Source organism: Bos taurus, chromosome 28, assembly GCF_002263795.3.
Source record: "Bos taurus isolate L1 Dominette 01449 registration number 42190680 breed Hereford chromosome 28, ARS-UCD2.0, whole genome shotgun sequence".
Lineage (NCBI taxonomy): Eukaryota > Metazoa > Chordata > Mammalia > Artiodactyla > Bovidae > Bos > Bos taurus.
In genome coordinates this window covers 33587393-33613013 of record NC_037355.1, presented here as the reverse complement: position 1 = coordinate 33613013, position 25621 = coordinate 33587393, and the positions used below count along the sequence as shown (strand labels likewise).

Below are 25621 nucleotides of genomic sequence, written 5' to 3'. Positions count from 1 at the left end.
ATCCAGTGGCAGGGCTCACTTATCACTTCCGTCCCTGAACCCCTCCCCCACTCATGGGCTGTGGAGTGAGGATATCCAAGAAGAGGTCTGGTGAGTGCTTTGAAATCGCAGAGGAAGCAGGTGGCCCTGCCCTCAAGATTATCCGTCTAGGGGGTTGGCGGGCTTCTCACCGCTGGACTCTCAGATTGGTGCCACAGAGGCTTGCTGTGGGGTGGGCAAGCTTCAGACAGGCGGAACGGGTGAAGGGAAGGCTACTGTTCCCAGGGAGGAAGGTTACAACGTGGGCCTACAGGGAGCGGTTCTTGGACGAGGTCAGGCTTGAGTCCTACTGGATGGCGGGGTGGAAAAGAAGCATAGCATGGGTCAGGGAGGAGAAAGGCCTGGGGCTGCCCTGGGCAGTAGAGTGCCCTGCCCCAAAGAGGGCCTCTCAAAACTCTCTCAAAACAGACTGGCAGGGGCAGGCCTACTTCGGCACTGTGTGTTTTAGAGGAAAGGGTTGCTTGGGATTCTGCCTACCCTAGCTTAAAAAAAAAAAGGCTTTATTCTTTGCTAACAGTAAAACATGTACATTCATGTAGGAAATTCAGTTAATGAAGAAGAAAAAAGAAAAGCACACATAAATCCCAGAAGCCACTCTATTAACATTGTGCTGGGGGAAAATGGAGCTTTTATTATATGCTAAATATTGTGCCAAATGTTACCTCATTTCATCTTCCCCAAAACCCTGGCAGGTGGATACTTTTATCATCCCTGTTTTACGGGAGAGACCAGCAAGGCACAGAGAGGTTAAGGAAGGTGCCTGGAGTCATGCAGAACATGTGTGAGCTGGAATTCCTGGCAGGCAGGTGGGCTGCAGCGCTCACACGGGTACCGCCTCGGGGTTACTGATCACCCCAGCAGATAGCCTGACACGTGCACATACACACGTGGGCTAGGATTCAGCCTCTCAGTGGGCAGTGGAGACTCCAGTCACCATGCAGTGGATACAGATACACATGGCTGTCTATGGGGACTGTGTTCTTCCCCATAGCGCCTTGTACCAAAGTCTTGGTTGGTGTCTGTGGGTTTAGAAACAGGCTTTGTCTACCTGCTCTGGTACCTGAGGATAGAGAGGTCAGCCCCACTGTGGGAGGGACCCAGGATCGCTCTGTTGGGAAGAGGACACAGTGGGGAGTGGAAAAGGGGATGTCCCAGCTCAGGTCCAGGGGCAGGTACGTGCTGAAACTGCCCTCTCACTCCATCTGCCGTTAACAATGTCTCCGCCGGGGAGAACCAGAAAACCAGGTAATGGTGTCTGCTGTGACTTCTAGCGGAGAAGGCAATGGCAACCCACTCCAGTACTCTTGTCTGGAAAATCCCATGGATGGAGGGGCCTGGTAGGCTGCAGTCCATGGGGTCGCTAGGAGTCGGACATGACTGAACGACTTCATTTTCACTTTTCATTTTCATGCATTGGAGAAGGAAATGGCAACCCACTCCAGTGTTCTTGCCTGGAGGATCCCAGGGATGGGGGAGCCTGGTGGGCTGCCATCTATGGGGTCGCACAGAGTCGGACACGACTGAAGCGACTTAGCAGCAGCAGCAGTGATTTCTAGGCTGTATTTTCGGCTTGGCCATCTGACCTTCCTTGGACTTCTGTCCACGGCATGGAGGGGTCTACAGCTGATGCTTCCCCATGGCACCCAGGGACTGGCTGTGGACTTAGCAGGGCACAGTCAGGAGTTGCTGCCCAGCTCAACGTGGGGTTGGCAGGTGTTGCTCTCTGAGAGGCAGGCACCCCTGGAACCCTTTCTTGCCCCTACCCTGGCCTGGGGCTCTTGTCAGCACCCTGGTGAGCATGGGAGGGGGGCACTGCAAGAGCAGCATGGCCTCTCAAGATCTTGTTTTCCCGTCTGTACAGTGGGACTGACGGTGTCTGTTCTCACTGACTACCAGGGTTAAGGGAGAATTTGTGTGCTGATGGGTGAGGGAGACGTGGGTTTTTGGTGCCCTCAGCTCCACCTGCGTGTTGTCATCAGTCCATACTCAGTTGACAATGGAAAAAACCAAGGTTCAGAGAGGGCAGTTCGTGTGGTCACAGGCAGGACTGGAAACAAGTCTGACCCGCAGGCCAGCATCCTAACGGCCGCATACAGCATGCGGGTCCTGCCATTCCCCTGTCCTTTCACCCAAGTTACGCAGCAGCACCTACTGCGTTCAGTCTGAGAGAAGAACGGGAAGGTGGTAACACGGGAACTGGGGCTCCAGGCCCAGCTTTGTTTGCCTTCAGTATGTCTCTGTAGGTCGTTTGTTTCTTTATTGAGTTGCCTATGGTTGCCAGGCCTGGGGACTGATACTGGATCGGCAGAGGTGAAACAGTTAACACCCTAGTCTCCAGCAACTCACAGTGGAGTGTGGGAGGCGGCTTGTAAACAGCTAGTGCCAATACAGTGCACGGATGCAGTGTCCAAGTGAAGCATGGTGGGGCTCTAGGAGCTGAGAGGTAGGCAGTTCTGACCCTGCTAGAGCCCCTGTTTCCTCATCTGTCAAATGGGCGCACTGGATTACTTGATCTTCGGGGTTGCCTTCTTTTTCTTTTAACTGAAGTATAGTTGATTTGTAGTGTTGTTAGTTTCTGGTGTACAGCAGTGATTCAGTTATGCACACATATATTCTTCATATTCTTTTTCTTTATAGGTTATTACAAGGTATTGAATATAGTTCCCTGTGTTACACAACAGGACCTTGTTTATCTACCCTCTGTCTTACATGTTCTGTGATTCTTCATGAAAACAGTGTTATCTTGGGGGCTGAAACACACCTAGTGTGTGTTTAAGCTGAAATTTTCTGTTTCGTGGCCCCAGATCAGATGAAGAGGGAGGACTCTATTATGTTCTCCATCTTTATCTTTTCATAATGGGCCAAATACATTTGTTTTTTACGGCCAGGGAGTTTTTCTCACAAGTTGGCTTGGCTTAGGGCTGTGTGCCAGTGCCAGCAGGCTGCTTATGGGTCACGGGGTAGGGGGGATTGAGGGCATGTGTCAGACCTCTTGTAGGTCTGAGCCAGCACGGAGGGTGAGTCCATTGGTGAGGGGAAGTGGCCACCTTCCCTGGTTCCTAAGGCCGTGTCTGGCCTGTGGGTATGTCTGTCCTGTTCTCCTGACTCTGGGGCTTGTGGGCACCACAGATAAAGACTGTGAGAGCAGGCTGAGTTGGTCATGGCGGGCCCTTGCCACCCAGCCAGGTGGCAGGAAGGGACAGGGCTGCAGCCAGGTCTGAAGGAGGGCAGGGAGGCAGGTGGGAAGGCTGGAGAGGGCCTGTCCACACATCCCCCTTTCTGGACCTCATGGTCAAGGTGGTACAGTTGGTAATCAGCAGAGCAGGGTTGACTCCTGAATCAGGGTCCTGCACCCTAAAGCTCTCAGGTGGTGAGCTGTTCAGCAGAACAGTGTGTCCTGAAGATGCTGTCTTTCAAGAGAGTCAAAGGACTCTTTTTGTGGTGTCCTGTTGAGTGCTGTGTAGTGGGGATGGGAGGGCATGATCTGAGGCCAGTTGCTGCTCTGTGCTCTGCTGCATATGAATGTGTGTCGGGGGATCAGGAAGGAAGGGAGAAAGGTGAGCTGCACACGTATGGATGAGCTGCCCGAGGTGGCAGAGACACTAGACTCTTACCCTTTTCCTCCTCCTGTGAATCCCTGCTAGCTAACAGGCGCCACTGCGCACTGCTGCAGGGATGCAGACTTACCAAAAGCCTCTTCCTTGGTAAGTCCTCAGCAGGACTGGGTACTTAATTTGCAGCCCAGTGCAAAGTGAAATTGCAGGACCCTTGACTTGTAAATCATCAATAATTTTAAGACAGCAACAGCAGAGCGTGAAGCCAGGTGGAGGGCCTCGTGAAGCTGTGCAGGCCGTGCAGCCGCAATGTGGGCCTTGGGACCCAGTCTCACAGGTGCAGCCAGACCTGCTCGATGTCGGTTAGAACCATAGGGAGGCGTAAGCAGGCTGATAGCAGAACAGATACATTCCAGATGGAGAGGTCTGGGAAGGCTCCTTGGAGAGGGCCCATTTCAAACTGGGACGATCCCCTGGAGAAGGAAATGACAACCCACTCCAGTATTCTTGCCTGGGAAATCCCATGGACAGAGAAGCCTGACGGGCCACAGTCCATGGGGTCGCAAAGAGTCAGATATGACTGAGCGACTGAGCGTGCATGTGTGCACACTGGAGGGATGGTGTGGACCTTGGTAGAGGTGGTGGCGATGGTGGAGGTAGGATATGTGGGCATGGGCAGGGAGTGATGAGGGCATAGCCCATTAGCCAGGCTGGAGGCCTGCATGGTGAGGAGAGCAATGGGAGAGGGTGCAGGCAGGCTGGGCCCAGCCATTGAAGAAGACCCTTGGATGCCAGCCTCAAGGCAGACTTTATTCTGCAGCCAGGACTTCCTGGAGGCTTGGAGATGGCACAGAGCTGAGCCTTGGGAAGTGCTTTTGGGAGGTGGTGCTTGCTGGGTTTCCAGAAGCTCAGAATGACTCTGTTGTTGAGACTCTTGACATTGGTTATTCCCTGAATCCTCTGGAGCCATTGTGGATGAGGAAACCAGGTACAGAGAGGTGTTGTGTGCCTTGTCCGCAGTGGCAGGTGGCAGATCTGGGACCCTGGAGACTTGAGGTGAGTTGGGAAGTGGAAGAAACAGTTGAGCTGGGAGAGGTATCCCCTGGATGGTGGCAATAGCAAGAAGGGACTGGTGAGGGATGTGGAGGTAGGTCAGGTGGATGTAGGCACCAGAGTGGGTCTCATAGTCGAGTGCCCACTAGCTGAAGACACCCTGCAGCCCTGGTTAAGTAGCCATCTCTTGCAGCTCAGTGTCAGCCGTGGGGGCACCCCACTTTGAGAAGCTGCTCGCCTTTCTTGGGGTAACTCTGGCCAGTTATACTTCTTGATGTTTTGGCCCTAAACTGTCTCCACATTTTCCCTTTTTCTCATCATCTCCATTTGGTCATGTAAAGACAGTGAGTCGTCTGTTCCTTCAGACCTAGTATTTTTTTCCTTTTTGCAGCTTTTAGCTCTTTTCCACCTCTCACATTTGTTGTGGTTTAATGTCAGATATGGGCTTCCTTGTGGCTCAGCTGGTAAAGAATCCGCCTGCAATGTGAGAGACCTGGGTTCGATCCCTGGATTGGGAAGATCCTCTGAAGAAGGGAAAGGCTACCCACTCCAGTATTCTGGCCTGGAGAATTCCATGGACTGCATGGTCCATGGGGTTGCAAAGAGTTGGACACGATCTACCTTGGCTGTTCTAACCATACTGAACCGCCATATTCAGGTATGGTTAGAACAGCCAAGATCAATTGATCTGACTTTCAGAGTGTCCAGCGGATGCTGTCGGGTTTTGGATTTTCCTGCACATTTAAGATGTTCATTATCTTTGGCCCCCACCCCCTTGGGGGCCGCAGAGGCCCTCCTCATCATATGTTCACTGAACCATGTTCCCACACATTTCCAACAACCTCCTTGGAGAGCTGTCCTCCTGTATCCTGTGCTCCAAGACCTCATGTGGCAAGGTCTTGTGTGACAGGTTCTAAATTCCTTGTGATCACCTCTCTTCTCCTGCACACCCCCCTGCCCCCAGCCAGGGTCAGAGGAAGCAGTGCTTAGTGTGGAGGGACAGGCATGGAGTTGAAATAGCCTGCAGCTGACCCTGCCTGACCCCTTCCTGGGTCTGCAAGCTGACTCCTATATGCTCTCCCAGCCTGGTAGGTGACCTGCCAGAGCTTGGAAACTCAACACTACCTTGCTAATTGTCTGTTGAGGTCACAGCAGCCCTGTCACCACCCATCCACCAGGACCACAGTCCCCGACCGGGCCAACTGGTTGAGCCGCTGTTCTGGGCACTCATGGGAAACAAGTGGCCTTTGTGGTGAGCCAGTGGACAGAGTGGCCGTCAGCATGGGAGAGGTGACTGCACACAGGCTTCCAGGCTGGGTGGGGCCCCGGGCAGCAGGCTCTGAGCTGGGAGACCCACCCCAGACTCCATTTTTGTTGTCTGCCTCTCAAGGTCTCTTTGTTTTTCTGGGGTACGCAGAGTTTTGGGGATTGCTGCTCTCTCTTTTTGGTTGCTATTAAAAATGATGTTTCCTAGTGTTTTTATCATGCCCGTATCGAGAAACCTCACTGGTTACTCTCCTGGCACAGGCCCAGGTCTGGGAGGTTGCCTGTGGGCTGTGAGCCTTCCTCACGGCCAGGTTTTGACATGTCTGCTTGAGATGCAGACACACTGGGGAAATGAGACTCTGGAAGATTGAAGTGTTTCAGTTTTGGCAAATCTTCTTCAGTTATCTTGAGGGAGTCTCTCCATCACTCCGCACCAAACACAAACCCCAGACACACCATGCAGGCTCCTGAAGACCACACACCTCAGAGGAATGCGGTCTGTAGTAGGTGACTTGGCTTAACGAGGTTTTTAGTGCATGAAACTTTAGAGGAAGATGCATTTAGTAACAGGGGCTGGAATGGTCCTTACAGATGTCCCTGCCTCAGAATTCCTTCCATCTGCCTGAAGCATGCTGATGGCATGAAGGTGGGTTTGGGCAGAAGCCTGTCTGTCTTTTGAGACGGTTTAAAGAGGCTCTAATGAATAAGCTTAGAATGAAAAAGTGACTGGCGTTTTAAAGTGGTTCAGAAGAATTGGTATCAGCAGCTGAAACAGTGTCCAGCAGCTTTTCCTGTGAATATTAGTCATACGTTTAACCCCGTCACCTAATCCTGTTCCAATGGGAATTCTGCTTTCACTGTCTGCATGGTCGCCTCTCCCCGCCCCAGCAGTTCTGTATGTGTGGGTCTGTGTGTGTGTGTGTTTGCTTGTGCGCGTATTTTGTTGTGTCATTTCCCTCTCCAGGACCTTGGAGCTTATCAGGAGGGAAGCTGTGCTAACACAGACTGGTACATCCTCGCAGGAGCTGCAGAAGAAGGGGCACTCTCTTCCCATGCGGCCCCGCCCTGTCTGCCTGTGATTGACAGCGAGGGGCAGCGTAGAGAGGCGCCTGCTGCTTGTCGCCTCCTGGTTATTCAGCCAGCTCTTCTGCACTTCGTGTTTGCTCTGTTCTCTGGTGCTCCTGACAGCCCTCCCCACCCGCCTCTCTCATCTTTGATGTTGTTGCCATGGACAGAAAGCTGGGAAAATGAAAGAACAGGTTGTAGACTCAGAATGTTTGCCCCCAAGGAAAGCGCATGTTTGCACAAAATCTGGTCTGACAGTTTCCATTTAAACTAAGAAGTTGGGGGCCCAGCAGGCCCTAGGAGATATGAAAATTGGCGCTTTGTTGGGCTGCATGCTGATGGTAGCTCTGTATCTGAGCTCCATCTGTCACTGGAGATTCGCATTTTTCAGATGAAAATCACTGTCTGGCCACGGGCGACCACACCGCTGCTGTGAGCTGTGAGCGTGCTGCATTTCGCTTTGGAGCCTGCCTGTCTGCCCCTCAAGGTCTCTTCTTTGTTCTTCTGAAATGTGATGAAATGGAACATGCTTTTAAAAATAGATGTTTTCGGGAGATGGGCTGACTAGGGTTATTGGCCGTGACGGTCTTCTTTTTGCCCCGTGAGTCCCTTATCTCATCTTGGCTGATGGGACACTGGCAAAGGTTGCTTTTATTTTTTTCCCCCTTTTTATTCTTAATTGTGTTTCCAAAGATATTCCTTTTGATCATTTATTTATTTGCACACAGGCTGAAGAGTCTATAGAATTCATTAACAGAGTTAACTTTTTGAATATTTTTTTTCCTGATGATGAAAACAGTATTCATTTAAAAAAGAAAAAAAGACACCAGAACTATTCATGGTAGACAACAGAGTTTCCTTAAGTGGCTGTTGGGAGGCCTGAGGGTGACGAGGAAGGCAGTGGTCTCAGATGGTGGTCATCGGTGGTCCGGGTGGGCAGGGCCATTCTGGGATAATACTAGAGCTGCTGAGTGGGTGGGGGACAGGCAGAGGGAGCAGGGTTTGGCTTAGAGGCAGCTCAGGGGTAAAGGTGCAGGGCCCAGAACTGGGGACATTTGTTCCAAGTCTAGCTGAATAATCTATGTCTGGCTCCTTCATCTTTCTGAGCTACAGGAACCTTGTCTATAAATTGAGGCTAATAGCAGTATCCCTTTTCTGGAGTGTGTGAGTTTTAAGTAGGATAGCATTTTTATAAAGAAGATTTATTTATTTTTGGCTGTGCTGAGTCTTCATTGCCGCGTGTGGGCTTGCTCTAGTTGCGGCAGGGGAACTACTCTTCGTTCTGGTGCATGGACTTCTTGTGATGGCTTCTCTTGTGGAGTACACACTCCAGTCTCTCAAGCTTCAGCGGTTGTGGTTCCTGGGCTTGTTTGCTCCTTGGCATGTGGGACTTTCCCCAACCAAGGACTGATCCCGTGTCCTGTGCATTGGCAGGTGGATTCTTAACTGCTCGACCACCAGGGAAACCCAGGATAAAGGATTCATTTGACAGTTTTCCATGGCTTTCACTGTGGACAATGTCTGTGTTAGATAGGGCTGTGCAAAGCCTGGCACGGTAGCAACTGGATGAGTGTGGAAGGGCTGCTGTAACAAAGTACCACAGACTTGGGGGCTCAGTCGATGGGCGTCTATTGTCTCACAGTCCTGGCGACTGCAAGTCCCTGATCAGGGTGTCAGCAGGGCTGGTTTCTTGTGAGACCTGTCTCTTGCATTGGCTTATAGACAGCCATCTTCTCTCTGTATCCTCAAGGGTCTTTCTTCTGTGTGTGTGCACTTGTCTATGTCCAAATTTCCTCTTCTTAGAAAGATTAGGGCCCACCCTACTGACCTGGTGTTAATTGGATTTCCTCTTTGAAGACCCCATCTCTAAACAGAGTCACATGCTGCGATTCTGGGGAGTTAGGACTTTGACATTTGAATTTCAGAGGGAACACAATTCAGCCCTTTGCAGATTATTTCTATTATGTGTGGTTCTGTAGTGATGAGGGACCCTGAAGCTGGCCTTGGCACTGTCTCCAGCTCGCCACATCACCTGGCTCCGTGTGTCTCCTCTGGACATCTGTAGAAGGTCAAGGCTGGGTGGCATAGGGACCCCGTAAGCTCTGAGGAGGCTGAAGTGCAACTGAGAACAAGAATCCAGCTGTTACTCTTCAAGCTTTAACTAAGCATTGGCCTTGTGCTGGGGCCGGGCATGGCAGGCACAGCACAGTGACGCTAGCACGGGGATTCCCATTGACTCAAGGACCCTGAGTGCGTGTGCCGTCAGGGTTCCCTGCAGGTGGCCAGTGTGCCAGGAGCTGGGAGGACCCTGAGGTCTCTGGGGACTGGTGTGCTTTGGTTTCATTTGCTACACTCTGTGGTTGTGGATGTGGATTTTTTTTTTTCCTTCTCCTTGCACAAGAAAAGTGAAATACCTTCTTTTGTTATCACGATCAACTTTGTCTCTTGAGGATTGCCTTTGTGTGTGAAAGGTAACCCACATTTGTGCATTTGAAATACTTTTGTGATCTCCTCCCCCTTCTCAGAAGCCTGGGGCGTTCTTGACTTCCAGGACTGAGGGGCTGGGGCTTTCCGGGATCAAAGTCATTGTAGGATTATGTGATGCTTGGTGGGGTTTGGATCACAGGAGAGGGAGGGAGATAAAGGTGCCTTCCCCACCCCCCTCCACTGTTTTTCATTTGTTTTGCTTTTTGCTACCAGTTTTTCTGATGTGGTAAAGTAAACCTACAATTTACCATCTTAACCGTCAATATTATCAATAAAAACATTCATAGTGTGCTACTGTCCCTGCCATCCATCTCCAAACCTAAAATCCTTCAGTGATCATACCTCCCCCATTTCCTGGGGCTGAATGGGGACAATTCGTAGATTGTGTGTGGCCAGATTTTGCCTGGGGTAGGGTGTAGGGGGAACTCTTATTTCTTCATTTGAGGAAAGAGTGGCCATGGGCCCATTTTCTGGGCTTTGGAGTAGGTGATTGGTTATGTACTCAGGTTTAAGGTAAATGTGAACGCTGGATTTGATGAAATTATAGGTTAGAAACTGGAACATGATGGAAGGCTTTGTTGCAAGATTCTAGGGAAAAGGATGCTCTTGATGTTTCACCTTTATCTGTGGCGGGGTGCAGGAGATGGCTGGCAAAAGGAGAGCACTGCTTGAGTGTGTTCATGCAGTGGGTCGCAGCCCAAGTGCTCTCCCCTGTTGGGGTGTGACAGCATCTGGTGGTGGTTGTTTAGCCTGCTCAGTTGTGTCCAACTCTTTGCGACCCCATGGACTGCAGCACACCAGGCTTCCCTGTCCTTCACCATCTCCCGGAACTGGTTCGAACTCATGTCCATTGAGTCAGTGATGCCATACAACCATCTTGACTTCTGTTGTCCCCTTCTCCTCCTGCCCTCAATCTTTCCCAGCATCAGGGTCTTTTCTAATGAGTTGGCTCTTCACATCAGGTGGCCAAAGTATTGGCGCTTCAGCTTCAGTATTTGGTACCTGAGCAGATTCCTGCAGGTGAGTACATGTAGCTGTCCTTTTTGTAAAACTTTGTAAAATGTCCCTGTGGTTTTGAAAATGGACTCCTTTCATCTTCTTCTGAAGGTCCTTTAAAAATCCATAAAAGCATTGTGCAAATAAGTGTGAATCTCTCTGGGTGATGTCACCTTATCCGAGAGGAAAAGGCATGCAAAGTGTCCCAGGGCTCTTGGGTGGGACAGCTGCTTACTTGGGGCAGGACCTCTGGGAGACCCCTGGAGGGCCACACTCTTCTCTATACTGTTGTTTCTCAGAGCCTCAAGCAAAGAATAGATGAGATCATTGTCCTTTTATTTTCCCTGAGGGCCCTTTAGGTCCTGGGCATTTAAAGAGTGTTGGAGAAACAGATTGGATTTGAGAGTTAATCCTCGTCAGTGATTGATTGTAGTAAGCTTGCTAGGAGCTGGGAACCTTGAAATAGTGTTTCTGTTCGTGGACTGGCCCTTAGGAACAGCACAGATCAGGAGCAATGCCTACGTACCTCCTGGTCTTGGCCTTGGCAGACGTCACTGACCCATCCTGGGCTCCTTTCCTAAGCACAGGTGTAGCCTCACGCTCCTTAAGCACAGCAGGCAGTTGTCACAAGACATGGCAGTTCTTTCACGATGAACCTCTTGCCTTTTCTGTTCTAATCCAAGCCCTGCAGTTTTGGTGGAGAAACCAAAGCCAATCAATAGCCATACTTCATTAGCAGAACAGCACTGACCTCCAGATGACCGAATCAAATGTTTGTGCTCTGTGTCCTAGCCTAGCATTTGGCATGGCAGACCAGCCCCTCCGACCACTCTACCCCACTGCCTTCGGGAAGGCTTAATTCTCTTATTCCGCCTGTTTCCCCAAGTAGTCTTTCCGTGTCTCTTTCTGAAATTTGTATTCCTTCTCCTGTCCCCACAGTTCACATGTCCTAGGATTTTGTCCTGTATGTGCTTAGAACAGTAAGCTTCTCAGGTGACTAAGTGGTAAAGAATCTACCTGCCAAATAGGAGACTTGGATTCCATCCCTGGATCAGGAAGATCCCCTGGAGAAGGAAATGGCAACTCAGTCCAGTATTCTCGCCTGGGACATCTCATGGACAGGGGAGCCTGGTGGGCTACGGTCCATGGGGTTGCAATAGAGTCAGACGTGACTTAGTGACTTCACCAACAACATAGTGCTTGGAACAATACTTCCTGCATGGGTACTATTTAGGAAGTCTTAGATCTGACCTTCCCCTTCCCCTCGCTTTTTTCTCACCCAAGGCCTTCACATTGCCAGTGAGCCACTCTAGGCTTGTCATTCATATCCTCCACGCTCTACGGGGTGACTGTGTTAGCTCGAACTTGGCTCCCCAGCTCCACTTTCTGACTGTCAGCAGCAGGGGACCTCCGCAGAGACTTCCTTTAGCACGTTCATTCAGCCTGAGCCTCAGCAGGGTCTCCTCGTCTCTCTTCACCAGCCTTCTTCAGTCCTCTGCCCCTGTTAACTGAAGTACCTTCCAGTACCTTCATCCCGACCCAGTATCACGCTCCACTTCTCCCCACCCACAGTTTCTTCATCCTAGCCTGTCCTCCCCTCTGCAGTCTCTGTGTCCCTGCTCAGCTCGCACGCCTGACCAGTGGTTCAGGGGAGCTCTTGCAGGAGCATCCTAACTGTTCTCTTTACTTCCAGGCCTTCCTCTTTCCATCCACCCTGATCACAAGTGCTGGAGACATTGTCTTGACGCTCATCCCTGCTGTCTTACTCCTGTGCTCAGAAGCTTGCAGTGTTCTTGACTTCCAGGACTGAGGGACTGGGGCTTTACTGGATCAAAGTTGTAGGATTTTGTGATGCTTAGTGGGGTTTGGATCACCCTGAAGCCCCAAAGATTTTGTATTATTTTAATGGAGAGGGAGGGAGATAAAGGTGGCTTCTGTGCCACCCCCCCTTCGCCCCCACTGTTTTTCATTTATTTTGGTTTTTGCTACCAGTTTTTCTGATGTGGGAGAGTAAACCTAGAATTTACCATCTTACCCATCAATGTTATTAATAAAAACATTCATAGTGTGCTGCCATCCCTGCCATCCCCCTCCAAAACTGTTTGCATCCTGCAAGACGAAAACTACACCCGTTAAATAGTGACTCCCTTTTCCCCTCTCACCCTGGCAGCCACTATCCTGCTTTCTCTACAGTTTTGACTGCTCTAAGTACTTCATAGAAATGGAACCAAACACTTTTTTTGTGTCTCTGTGACTGGCTTATTTCACTTGGCATAATGTCCTTAGAATTCATCCATGTTGTAGAAGACACCCAAATCGCTTGCCTTTTTAAGGTTGAGTAATATTTTATTGTATGTATATACCACATTTTGCTTATCATTTCGTGCATCAGTAGACACTCGTATTGCTTATACATTTCAGGTGTACCTTTGTGAATAATGCTACTATGACCATGGGTGTAGGATCACGTCTTTGAGACCCTCATTTCAGTGTTTTGGGGTGGATGCCCAAGATGGATATGTTGGATCATATAGTAATACTATTTTTGATTTTCTGTGACACCACCATACTAGTTTCCACAGTGGTTCTACCATTTTCCATTCCTACCAGTAGTACATAAGGGATCCAGTTTTTCCACATCTGTACCAAGACTTCCTATTTTATTTTTTTATAGTAGCCATCCTAAGCGATATGAGGTAGCTTCTCATTGTGGTTTGATTTGTATTTCCCTAATGGCTAGGGATGTTGAACATCTTTTCATGTAACTGTTGGCTATTTGTATATCTTTTTTGGAGAAATGTCTATCAAGTCATGCCTAATTCTGAGCATTTTCTGTTGTTGAGTTTTAGGAGTTCTCTGTTCTGGGGCTTCCTAGGTGGTGCTAGTGGAAAAGAATCCGCCTGCCAGTGCAGGAGATATAAGAGACACAGGTTCAGTCCTTAGGTTGGAAGGGCATGGCACCCCACTCCAGTATTCTTGCCTAGAGAATCCCATGGACAGAGGAGCCTGGCAGGCTACAGTCCATAGGGTTGCAAAGAGTTGGACACAACTGAAGTGATTTAGCATTCACATACTGATACTAATTTCCTATCAGATATGTGATTTGCAAATATTTTCTCTGATTCTGTGTGTTGCCTTTTTACTCTGTTGATAGTGTTTTTCCATTTACCATTTTAAAAAATTTCGTGAAGTCCAGTATGTCTGTTTTTTCTTTTGTTGCTATGTCTCTGGTGTCATTTCCAAGAAATCCCTGCCAAATTCAGTATCTTGACATTTGCTAAAAGTTCTCTAGTTTTAGCCCTTATCTTTAAGACTTTGATTCCTTTTGAGTTAATTTTTGTATATGGTATTAGGAAAGGGTCCAAATTCTTCCTTTTACATGTAGATATCAAGTTTTCCCAGCATCATTTCTTGAAGACACTCTTCTTTCCTCATTGGATGGTCTTTCAGCACCTGTCAAAAATTACTCGACCATTATGCAAAGGTTAGTTTCTGGGCTCTGTGTTCTGTTCTATTAGTTTATATGTCTGCCTTTAAGCCAGTACCACACTGTTCTGATTTCTGCAGCTTTGTCCCCAGTCAAGAAGTGTGAGTCCTCCAGCTCTACTCTTCTTTTCCAAGATTGTTTTGGCTGTTTGGTGTTCCTGAGTGTATGGCCAGAGTGGGAGAGCCCAGGTCCATCCAGCTTCTGCTCCTGTGCGGTCACTTTGTACCTCCCATCCCTGTGGCAGGTGTCTCAGTAGGTTCAAACTCAGCAGGGCTGTTGGCGTGGTGGGAGGGTAAGTGGCTTTCCTCCTTGATCTCAGAGTCCTGGGGACCCAGACTGAGCTGCCTTGGTGGTCAGTAATAGCCAAGGCACCACACAAAGCATGCAAGGGAGAGGTGTCAATGCTGTTGAAGGAAGAGGGGGGCGAATGGCAACTCGTTGCTGATGAAGACAAGACCTTTCCTTTGTAATGACCGTCTCTGGCCTCTGGACTGAGTGTCCCTGACCTGTCCAGCCTGGGGTGTCATGTCCTTCCCCACTTCCTGGTCTGAGCCCAGGGCCTTTGCACTTGCTGTTCCTCTACCTGGAACAGTCTTCCTCCAGCACTCAGCTTCCTCCAGACTCCTTCAGGTCTCTGTTCAGATGTGACATCCCAGAGAGACCTCCCCTGACCCTTGTCCCACCATAGCCGCCTCCCTGCCCTACCCCACTCACCCTCCATTTTACCCTGCTATAATTTTCTTCATAGCACTCACTACCTAATGCAGTTTGCATTGGCTTGTTGAGTTATTTCTCTCCTATCCGCACTCCTTTGAACACCATGAGGGCAGGGACTCTCTGTCTTATTCTCTGCTGCATCCCCAGTTTGTTCACTAAGCATTTGGTGAAGCGGTGGGCTTTGTGTTCCCAGGGCAGGCACGCCTTCTAAGGGATGGTGTCTGTGCAGAGCACCATTATTCCATCTCTCTTGAAGGGCTGACCGATGCCCATATATGTGCAGGTGAGAGTCATGAGAAGGTTGGAGCGTGGCCTGGTGTGATGCTCAGCACACAGTGAACACTCTGTCTTGTTCTGTCTGATTCAGAGGACAAGAGATCGTCAAGTGAGGCTGGAAAGGCTTGGAATTGCCATAGCTGGGCAGAATGATGGAAGGGGGTGGGAGGCCTCCTTATACCGAGGGGAAGAAAACTAAGGCATAGCAGGGCCGGATTCAGGTATCGGGAGCGGACACTCAAGGCTGAGAGCCAGGTAACAAGAATGGGAACTAACGTTTGTGGAGCGCGTGTCTGTGTGCCTGGCTCCGTCCCCAGGGCTTTACCTTTCCCCATTCAGTTCTCACAGCCCAGAATTCTTCCTATTTCATCAACCAGGAAATGAAGGGCAGAAAGTGGAAGCAGCTTGCTTACGGTCACACTGCTGGTAGGTGGCAAGCGTGAGCTCAGGGCGTGTGGGCCCAGGGCCTGTCCTTGTACCAGCAACCTCCGGTGCAAGGTTGTGGTGGAGGGCAGCACATGCCACTCAGTCACAGGCCAGACAGAGGAGGCTGCTGGTCTGTTGGACTCCTGGTGCTGATCAGTTTATTCCAGGGCGCACGCGCTCACTGTGCCGTGTCTGGCTGCAGCGCAGTGGAAGCTTGGCTGCCTGTGCCGCACTATTTCCTGTCCCACCTCGGTGTGTCCTCTTGGCTGCTGACTTAGGGGCGTGAGCTCTGGTGAGGGCAGTAGAGCAGTGACTCTGCAGCCGGCCCTTCTCCACTCTCTCGTCTGTGTTCTTTGTTTCGGGGGGCCCATCAGGTGTGGCTGTGCTCATTGATAATGAACACGCCCCATTACATCATTGCGTTTTAGTAGGAGACTCTTGAAGTCTGTCTCGGTCTCCTCCCTACCCTCTAGGGTGGAAATGATGACCAGCCCAGCCTCCCTTCCTTAAGCCATCCAGATCCTGCTTTGGGCCACTTCCTGGGCTTTCTAGGTCAGGTGACACCTGTCACCCAGCCTGGCCAGGAGGCACCAGCCTTCTCGTGTATGGCAGGGGGAAGGTGCTTTCCCCCCTGGAGGTGGGCATGTCGGGTACCTGAAGCAGGACTTTCTTGATCAATGTGCCAGGCTCCATGGCTGCTCCATTCCAGGGCCCCAGTCACTCCCTATCTCCTGAAATGTCTGGACTTGTCGGCCTCCAACCGTGGGTCTCCGCATTTACAATCTGGGGCCCTGTTGTTAAAGGAGGAGGAAGCTGAGGCCCTAGGGAGGGGCATAGCTGCACTGAACTGTGGTTCTGCAATGGGGCTTCTCAGCAGCCAGAGGCGCTCACCCTCCCAGCAGCTCCCGAGGTCCTTAGAAGCAACAGAGGCAGGCTCAGCACACAGCACTTTCACCTGCCTGCCTCCTTCTCATACCTACAGTTCAGGGAGTCAAGTGTCTCAGCACCCAGCACGGTCTGGACATGGGATGGGAGGAAGGAGTAGCAAGTGTCAGGGCCATAAGCCACAGCTCACCCCTCTTTCCTTCCTCTCACTTCTAGTCCCCAGGCCCCGCTCAGCTCACAGTGTCTGGCTCGGAAGGCACAAGCCCTCTCTGGGGGATTCCAAACTGTGAGGCCCTGGACAGGGGCAGCCCTGCTCTGAGACTTCTCACATACACAGAGGGGTGGGTTCTGCCTACGTCTCCTCCAGGCTGACTGGCTTCTTGGTGCTTGTCCAAGTCCACCAGCCTCCAGGCTCCTTCCTCCATGAAGTCTCCCCGGACTGCCAGACCTTTAGAGCTGGGCAGCAGTGTTGTGACTAGGGGTCAGGAGCACAGATGTTGAGCTGGACTGTCTGGGTTTGTATCCTGTTCACCCCATGACCTTAAGCAAGTGACTTCATTGTTGTAACCCTTTGTTTTCTCCTCTGTCATTGCAGGTGTGATGACAACCTCAGGGTTAGTGTGGGAATTCACTGAGAGAATACATGCAGAGTTTAGTACATCCCAGCGCTTACAGGGCTCAGTATCAGCTGCTGCTGTTATTATGACTGGTGTTGTTATTATTAGTGCTCTGCAGCCCAGCAGTTTGTCATTGTGGACTGTTCAGCCCTGTCACCCTGGCAGACAGCTTTCCTTATGGGTAACCCAAGGATTGAGGACAGCGGGGTTGGAAGGTCTGGTTTGACTGCAGGAGTAGCAGCCGACCCTCGGGGTGCTGGCGGGGCCAAGCGCTGTGTCACGGCCTTTTCACATTAATTCAGTTGATACTCTGTGAAGTTAGTACTCCTCTCGTCCCATTTTACAGACGCGCACGTGGAGGCAGTGAGAGGCTGAGGGTACACAGCCGCTAAGGGGCAGAGCTGGGAGTTGAACCCAGGCTGAAGGTACCGTCAGTCTTCTGGTCACTGCTCCCTTGGGTTTGCAGATGGGCCCCAGGCTCAGAGAGGGGAAGGGCCTTCCATAGACTCTCAGCAGGCAAGTCGCCTCTTGAGCCCCTGGCTTCTCTTCTGTCTCTTAAACCCAGCCCAGTGTCAGGCTCACAGGGCTTAGCCGTGTGCTAGGACTGTCGGACGCAGGTGGTCGTGAGAGTGACTGGTTGCCCTCGGCCGGCCATCCGTGGGTGGTCAGCTCTGAGCCGGAGGGAGGGTTCTGGGCTGGGACAGGTGGCCTGGTGGTGATCCTTCCCGCCCTGTCGCAGAGCCCCCAGGGAAGAGCGGCTTGCTTCCTGGGTGCTGGGGGAGGTGCATGTCCTCCCAGAGCCCAGAGCTGTGTCGCTCGGCGCCTCAGGCTGGAGCACTGAGAGGACTCTGCCTGCTGATGGAGGCTGGAGCAAACCCCTTCGGTTCTCAGTTTCTTGGGGAGGAAGCGTGAGTCACCGGGGGCCTTTACAAGCCCCAGGTGAATGGAGGGGTGTGTTCTGGGGGGGGCGGGCGGGACGGCGGGGGGAGGTGCACAGGCCCCAGGAGGGGGCCTCGGAGGGCTGGGCGTTCTGTTACCGCTTGGGTGATTTTACTGGAAGTTCTTTTGAAGTGGTCTCTGTGACCCAGTGGGGCTGAGTCACAGAGTAAATACAATTAGCATTGCGGCCTCTGGGGAAGGACGCAGACAATGCCTGTGGCCCAGGCCAGTCCCGTCTGCCAGCTCTCTCCCAGGGCTTCTGCCTGGCTCCCACACACGTCCCTGCCTGCCTGCTGACTCGGGTCAGCCTTGCTTTCAGTCCCCCTGTGGACCTCACTCCCTGCAGGCGTGTTAGAAATGCAGAGTCTCAGGCCCCACCCCAGGTCTCCCCAGCCAGAGCCTGCACCTTGACTGGTTCCCCAGGTAACTGCTGTGCAGGGAACCCCTTGTATCATCACTCTGCTCCACACGGCCATGAGAACCTGGCTCCCACTCTGCTCTCCTCTGGAACTCTCACGATCATGCGACTTTCTCCGGGTCCTCTCAGGACTTCTGCACTGGCTTGTCTGAGTTTGTGGCAACCGTCCGGAGTGTCAGTGCCTTGCTGTTCTGTGGGGGTGGAGGGGGAGGCGGTGGAGGCAGTAGTGGTGTGGGAAGCTGGCCCTCGTTCATCCAGACCTCTCTGAGAGGTGGAGGGTATGCCTTTGGGTTTGGGGTGGGCGGGCGGGGGGTGCAGGTGCCTTCAAGGGAACTCCTACCTGCTCACATGGCCAAGGGTGAGGGGCTTTGCGGGGCAGGGGAGCGTGCACAGTGAGATGGGACCCCTGTTGGCCTCCAGAATGGATTGTGAAATCCCAGGGGTAGGTGACGTCTGTCTCACCCCTCGGAAGCCCATCGCTTAGCAAAGACACCGCGTGACTTTGGAGGAAAGTGACTCCTTTTGCCTTTTCCCGACAGTCCCGACCACACAGGCTTTTAAAGACAACAATAGCCACAGAGACAAAGCATGACCAAGACAGTGTCGTCTTCGGACCTTTTTTTCCCCCTCGAATGACGTCTAAGGCCCTGGGAACATTGTAGAAACTGGACCTTGTCCAATTTTCATCGTCCCCCGGCAGCCCCAGCACTGGCTCCCAGGAGCCCTGCCAGCCAGCTCGGGGGAGGTAATGCCCGGAGATGCAGATAAAGATGTCATACTGCTCCCGGGTCAGGCCCCACAGCCCCATCAGGTCAGGACACAGGGGGCAGGGAAGAGGAACAGAGTGTGTTGGTTGGCCAGTTGACTCCTCCCAGCCAGGGGGGAAGGTGGGAGGAGAGAGAGAAGGGTGTCTGCCAAGTTTAATTAACAGTGGAAACTCACCGTGGGGGAGGAGAGAGACAATCTGCAGGGGAGGGGCGGTTTACTGGAAGATGGACCGCTGCTGATGCCAATAATGAGAAAGAGGCACAGCGTTCTGCAAGGAGCATCACCAGAGCACAGCCTGTGGTGTCATAAGCAGGGCTGGGCTGAGCTCAGATCTCTGAGGTGTGAGCGGGACGGTGTAGCGGTGCCTGCTTTATCTGAGTAGCTGTCTTTTGAAAACAGTCCTCCAACATACCGGCTGGTTTGGTATATTACTCCCTAACCCCTTTAACCACCCCCTGCCCCCCATGGCAGCAAAAAAAAAAAAATAATTAAGAAAATAGCAGTTGAGTTTAGCAGATAGGCATGCTGTTGTATTCTTGGTTTTTGAAGATACCCATGGATTGGCTGCATTGCACCTGACTTATTTCATAGATCTTTATGTCATGCTTGATATTTATGATAGGGGAAGAGGAATGCTGTGAGAATTTGAAATGCAGGATATAGCTCACTGAACATCGCTTACATATTTTTTAGTAGGATTGATAGACGACTTGCTGGGTTGCTGGGGGTTTTCTGGTTCTGTCTCCCTTCAGAGGATGTGCAGAGCCCACCTATGATATCCCTGCCAGGTGGGCACGGAGTGAATGCATGTGTTGTGAGAGCCCCCAGCACCTGGGTCTTCTCGGACCGAGGCAGTACTGACCGTTAGGCCACCCTGCCCTGCATCCAGCAGCTGTTTCAGGTGTGCTGTTGGAGGCCAGTTGAACAAGTTGAATCCCTTTGGGTGGTCCTTTCCAGTTCCCAAGCAAGCCTCTTCCATCCATGCTACGTGCCCAGAGGTTCTCCAGAGATTCTCAGAAAATGTGATAATGAGGCCATTGGCTGCCGCAGGCCACTGTTGCACTGCTTGCCATTATTGAAGTCCCTCTTTTCTAATTTTCTCTTTTCCCCTCTCTCCTTTCATCTGTTCGTTGCCCTGCCCTCTGTGTGTGGTCTTCATCTTTCCCCTCCACGTCTTCCCCATCCTTTCGGGGTCTTCCTTGTCCCCTGGTGCACCTCTTCGTCCCCTCATCCGTGAGTTTCCTTGCTCTTCTCCTTCTCCCCTGCTCACTCCATGTCTTTGTCCCTTTTCTTTCCCTTCTGAGGGTGTGCAGGTGTAGAGTAGCTAGTCAACAGTTGAGATGGGAGAGAACCTCTTAGATTTGACCCTGCATTTTTGATCCTGGAGTCCAAGGTCTCATTAATTCTTGGTTGCTTTCTGACACCAAAGCCCTAGGGCTCATTTAAAGGCTTTATTGCAAAAATCTCATCTCTGGCTCACCCACTTTGCCCAGTGCACACACGCCTTCATTGTGTAGTTCTTTCGGTTCCAAGAACAAAACATTGCATTCTTCCCATTGTCTTGTTTTATTTGACCCACCATCTCTGCATGTTGTGCTTTTTTCAACTCCCATTCAATCTCTGGGTCGATTCGCCCACCCTCTTGCTTTTGTGTCATCTGTAGTCTTGGTAAGCAAAGCACACCTTTGTTTCTGTTCATCATGGGAAACGTTATCTCTGAAATGCGTCAGGGGAAAGGACCTTCTGAGCCATCTGGTTGAACCCCTTCATGTTACAGACTTGAGAAACAGAGATCCAGAAAACCAAGGCCACTGGCCAGCTACTCACATGTGGATAAGAGCTGGGCTCAGATCTGGATTTCTTGACCCAGAGGTTTTTCCTGATACCAGGCAGGTAACATCCTAGCTTTGAAGATATTTGAATTCAAAGCAAACCATGGTGGTTATGTGTCTGCCACTAGGAGTCAACAAGTGTCAACCCCCCCGCCCTTGAAAAAACTTGTTATCCCCCAGCTTTGGTGACTGTGTAATTGCTCATAATTTTATGAGTAACTTTTACTAAGGGGGCAGCCACTGACTAAATTATTAAGGACTGAGCTTGAATACAGTTAGAACCTAAGAGCAGAACAGTCTGGCATGAAGAGCAAAAGCTTCACAGATGCTCACTTAGGCTCTGTTACTCTCTATATGGAAGCCAGAGTCACCCTGATACAAACCTGTAGGAAATCCCCAGGCCCCTTGTCACCCTGGGTGTGTGGCTCCCTTGCTAAGTAAGCCTTTTCCCAGATGTCCTGACAAGAAGCCAGCTGACTGACTCTAAGCTGTCCTCTGCCGTGCAGAGATCACTCAGAAGGTGGCCAAAGGTGAGGCGGAAGCTGGGGCCGAAACACCGCAGACGAGACCCTGTCGACCATGTCTCCCCTGCCCGGCCCGTGATTCTGCTGTCTAGTGCTTGCTGCGGTGCTGGTTCTCAGCCTGGCACCCACTGAAGTCAGTTGGTCTGACAGTGGTTTGGAGTGTAGACAAGTGAGCCTTTTGGGATCAGTAACAAACGGCCCCTCTTTCTGCCTGCAGGCTCCACCTACAGCGTCTTGTCCATCATGCCCTCAGACTCGGAGAGCAGCAGCTCACTCAGCAGTGTGGGTGAGTACCTCCTTCCTGGGGACCCCTCCTTTCCGGAGGACCTCAGGGAGGCGGGGGGCTAGGGCCGAGCCGGGGCAGCGCTGGGTACGTGGGTGGGAAGTTGGCTGTCACCTCCCTCGTGCAGTCATCTCTATTCGCCTGTTCGCTCATCGGCACGACCTCTTCCAGGAGGAGGCAGATCTCTGCTGTTAGCAGGGGCGTACGTGGTGGGGAGGTACCCATGTCACTATTTCTCCACTTTGTCAGGGCACAGGACTTCTCAGAGAGCCTGTTGTCCCCTGCCCTCAGCCCCCGGCCTCGTAGCACTTGGTGCCCACTGTCCAGGAGACCGACCCCTTTGGGAACTGTCCTTTGTGAGCAGGAACAGCCCACAGGGAGTGAGTATTGCCTTGAGGGCAGGAGTCGCCAGTTCATGCTGAATCGGGGTGTGTGTCTCTGCACGTGGGTTCCAGAAGCCGTAGAGGGAGGCTGTCCCTGCTGTCATTGGAGATGTCTCAGGGGAGGGAAGTTGTCACAGCCTTCCAGTCTTCCCGCATCTCCGTGGCCTGTCCCTGTGTCCCACCTGTCCTGCGTGGAACACCCAGGTGTGGCTCTGTGTCCTGGTCTGACCTTGACACCTTCGGTGGTGAGTCCTGGCGGTTTTGAGTCGGAAGGGCTCACAGATGTCCTCTGGTCCAGTTCTTTCCTTTTCCTGCAGTACACAAATGGGGAAATGGACACTCAGAGAGGGAACGTCTCGTGTCTGAGATTCTGGAACTAGCCAGGGAAAGGCCTCACTTCCGGGGTGGCAGAAGTGGGCTTACGATATAGTGGTGAGTAGGCAGATGCAGCCCTTGTGCTCATGGATCTTAGGGTCTACTGGGGCGATAGTCAGGTGAGTAGACACAGTAAGTAAGGTCAGAGTGATGAGAGGGGTACCAGAGGGAAGATTGTCTTCATTTTCTAGGGCTGTCCTAGCAAAGCACCATAAACTGAGTGGCTTACACTAGAGAACTTGACTCTGTCCAAATTCTGGAGGCCAGAGTCTTGAGATGAAGGTGTCGGCAAGGCCACGTGCCCTCGAGGACACCGGGAATGGGTCTTTCCAGGCTGCTTTCCTTCTGGTGGTGTGTTGGTGATCTCAGATCATCCTTGGCTTGTAGGTGCATCACTCTAGTCTCTGCATCCATCTTCACATGGTGTTCTCTCTCTGGATGTGTCTCCAAATTTTCTTTTAAAAACAGGACACCATTCACATTAGTTTTGGGACCTGCCCTACTCTAGTATGATCTTAACTAGATCATCTGTAAGGACTATATTTTCTAATAAGATCACATTCACGTTTACTGGGAATGAGGACTTTAGCATCCATCTGTGGGGCAAAGCTCAGCCCCTCAGAGGTCCCCACATCCTCCTTAGGGTTCAGGGAGAACTCTGCTGGGACCATAGTTCACTTTGCCCTGCCTGCTTTGGGTCGGTGAGATACAGGGGTTGAGTGGTGGAGTTGTGGGGATTTTGAACATGGGACTGGCTTTCAGGAAGTGCATGGTGGGGCAGTCAGGTTGAGTGCGGCAGTGGTAAGATGGGTTTTTTTTAAACTGAGCTGGTTGAGCTCTGAGCGCACCTCTCTTGCCCCACCCTTTTCCAGCTCCGTATTTCCCTTGGGAAAAAGGTACAGTGATCTAAGTAGCATCTGACCAACCCATTCACATCAAAGTGTTGGCTTTCCTAGGAGCATTTGGATTTTAAAAGGAGATTCTAGAGAGAGAGAGTGCTTAAACCACAGCAGTTATTGTTAATGGTGGGATTTCAGGCATGAGTAGGAAGTTTTTTTTTGTGCGGCTGGACCTTTGTATACTTTGAAGAAGCATCATGTCAGTGACCCACCAGCTGGCCCTTGGGATGGAGGGTCCCCAGTGTCCCTGGATACGTGTTGGCAGCCAGCAGAGAGCAGTGTTGTGTTGTATGTCACTGTCTGTGCCCAGTCTTGGATGCTCAAGATCTGCGTGCATCCCTTCAGGTCAAAACCTCTCTAGTTCCCCAGTAGCCAAGTTCTCCTCCTCTGCTTTTCTGCATAGAGTCAGCATTGACCTTGGGGCGAGTAGCCCCATTTCTCTGCAGGCTGACCTCAGTGTCCCCATGGCTGTATTGGCCAGAAGGCTTTTGGCTGCAGCAGGACGGAATACCTATTCATACTGCCTTAGACGAGAGAAATGTGTGATATCGTGTGGTAAAGGTGCTGAGAGTGGGCTAAGTACAAGTGTGACTTTGTGGGCCTCTGTGTGGCGTCTTCCCTCACGCTGATGGCAGGGGCAGCCGTCGCATCTGGACCTGACAGCGTCCTGGGCAACAGTGCTCATTGTGGGAACTGCTAGCCACACGTGGCTATTTAAATTCCAGTGAATTAATGTGAAATGAAATTTAAATCGCTAGTTTCAGTAGACACACTAGCCACATCGCAAGTGTTCTATAGCACCTGTGGCTAGTGGCTACTGTAGTAGATAGAGCAGATAAAAGAATGTCTCTATCATCACTAGTGGCCCAGAGGATGAAGGAGGTCATCTCCTCTTGTGTCTCCTGATGGGCAAAGAAGACTTTCCCAGAAGGTCTTCAGCACAGTCCCCAGTCCCTGTCTCTTGTCTGTGCCCAAACCACCACTCATGCAGTGTGGTCCTTGGACCAGCAGCACCCAGATAGATGATAGAAATGCACGTTCTTGGGCTTCAAAAGCTCTGAGGATGGGTCTCAGCATCCACTTTTAACAGCCCTCTTGTTTGGAGATGAGCTGACCTAACCTGGTCCCAGGCAAGGGCACTGGAATGTCTGTGGCCAGCTTGGACCAGTTCCTTGGAATGGAGTGAATGGAGGGTCAGCCATGGCCCACTGCAGCACCTTCAGGAGGAATTCCCCCTGGCTCAGCCGCACCTAATGATGGGCAGAGCACTTCCTTTCCTGGCCGTCTTAGGCACACCATGGCCCTGGCTGAGGGGCTGATGAGTCAGATGGAGACTGGCTGTTTTTGTTTGTTATGGTCTTTCTCCATGAACCTAAGGAAAGGCAAGGTCTTATAATAAAAATATCATTTCATTTTCCTACTCATATCTCCCTAACCAAGAATGTTTGGGAAAAGAGCAAGTTATACACAGCTAAGAGAAAATTGGTAGGTGGAACCACCTGGCTGCCCCTCGCTTCTTCCCAGCTTCCATCAGGTCCTCAGGTAGTCTGTCCATTTTAGCTTTCCAGCCTGACCCTGCTAACAACATACCAACAGACCTAAATGTTGCCATATCTTTTCTAGGCAATTTTCATCAGCTGAGCACATGTGGCTTCTTTGCAGCTTTCCCCCACCCATGTGGCCTGTTATTTAAGTAGGCCCCATGGATCTGCCCAGGGGAGGCACACTCTTTACAGACAATCCTTTTTTTTTCTCCCCATTCATCCTGACCTCATTTCTCAGGTGCCTTTCCCCACCGCCCCCCGCCCCCCCGCCCCCCCCGCCCCATCTTGGGTAACTAGAGAAGTTTTAAGAATAAGAGAGATTTTTGGGCAACATTTTTAAAATGAGCCTTACATTTCATACAAATTGAAGTAACAGGGGAGCTTTCTTATTAAAGAGAGAGATGTCCTGGTTTGTTGGCAGGAAAAAGAGCTGGAGGGCTTCCTTACTATCCCAGCAAAGATTCCTTGAAAGTGCAGCTTCCGGTTGAAAGGATGGTGGGGTGAATGAGCATTGAGGCAGGGTTGCACCTTGACCCCGTGCCCTCTGACCCTTCCTTCTCTGGTCCCTTTGGGCCTGGGGCCTGTTTTTTTCTCAGTTTATCAGATGGACAGGCTTCCCTGGTGGCTCAGATGGTAAAGAATCTGTCTGAATGTGGGAGACCTGGGTTTGATCCCTAGGTTGGGAAGATTCCCTGGAGAAGGAAGTGGCAACCCACTCCAGTATTCTTGCCGGGATAATCCCATGGGCAGAGAAGCCTGGTGGGCTGCAGCCATAGCGCCACACAGAG

General features: G+C 51.3%; 1 protein-coding gene across 11 annotated transcripts in view; it reads left to right on the top strand.

Moving 5' to 3' along the window:
• Nucleotides 1–25621, top strand: part of DLG5 (discs large MAGUK scaffold protein 5) — a 123945-nt gene that overhangs the window by 29642 nt on the left and 68682 nt on the right. For 9 of the 11 annotated variants that reach the window (NM_001206088.1, XM_024986714.2, XM_010820605.4 and 6 more), the window contains exon 2: nucleotides 21567–21635. The exons of the other annotated variants lie outside the window; for them this stretch is intronic. In NM_001206088.1, coding sequence (NP_001193017.1) covers nucleotides 21567–21635 — 69 coding nt within the window. The remainder of the gene's footprint in view (nucleotides 1–21566; nucleotides 21636–25621) is intronic. 11 annotated transcript variants of the gene reach the window in all.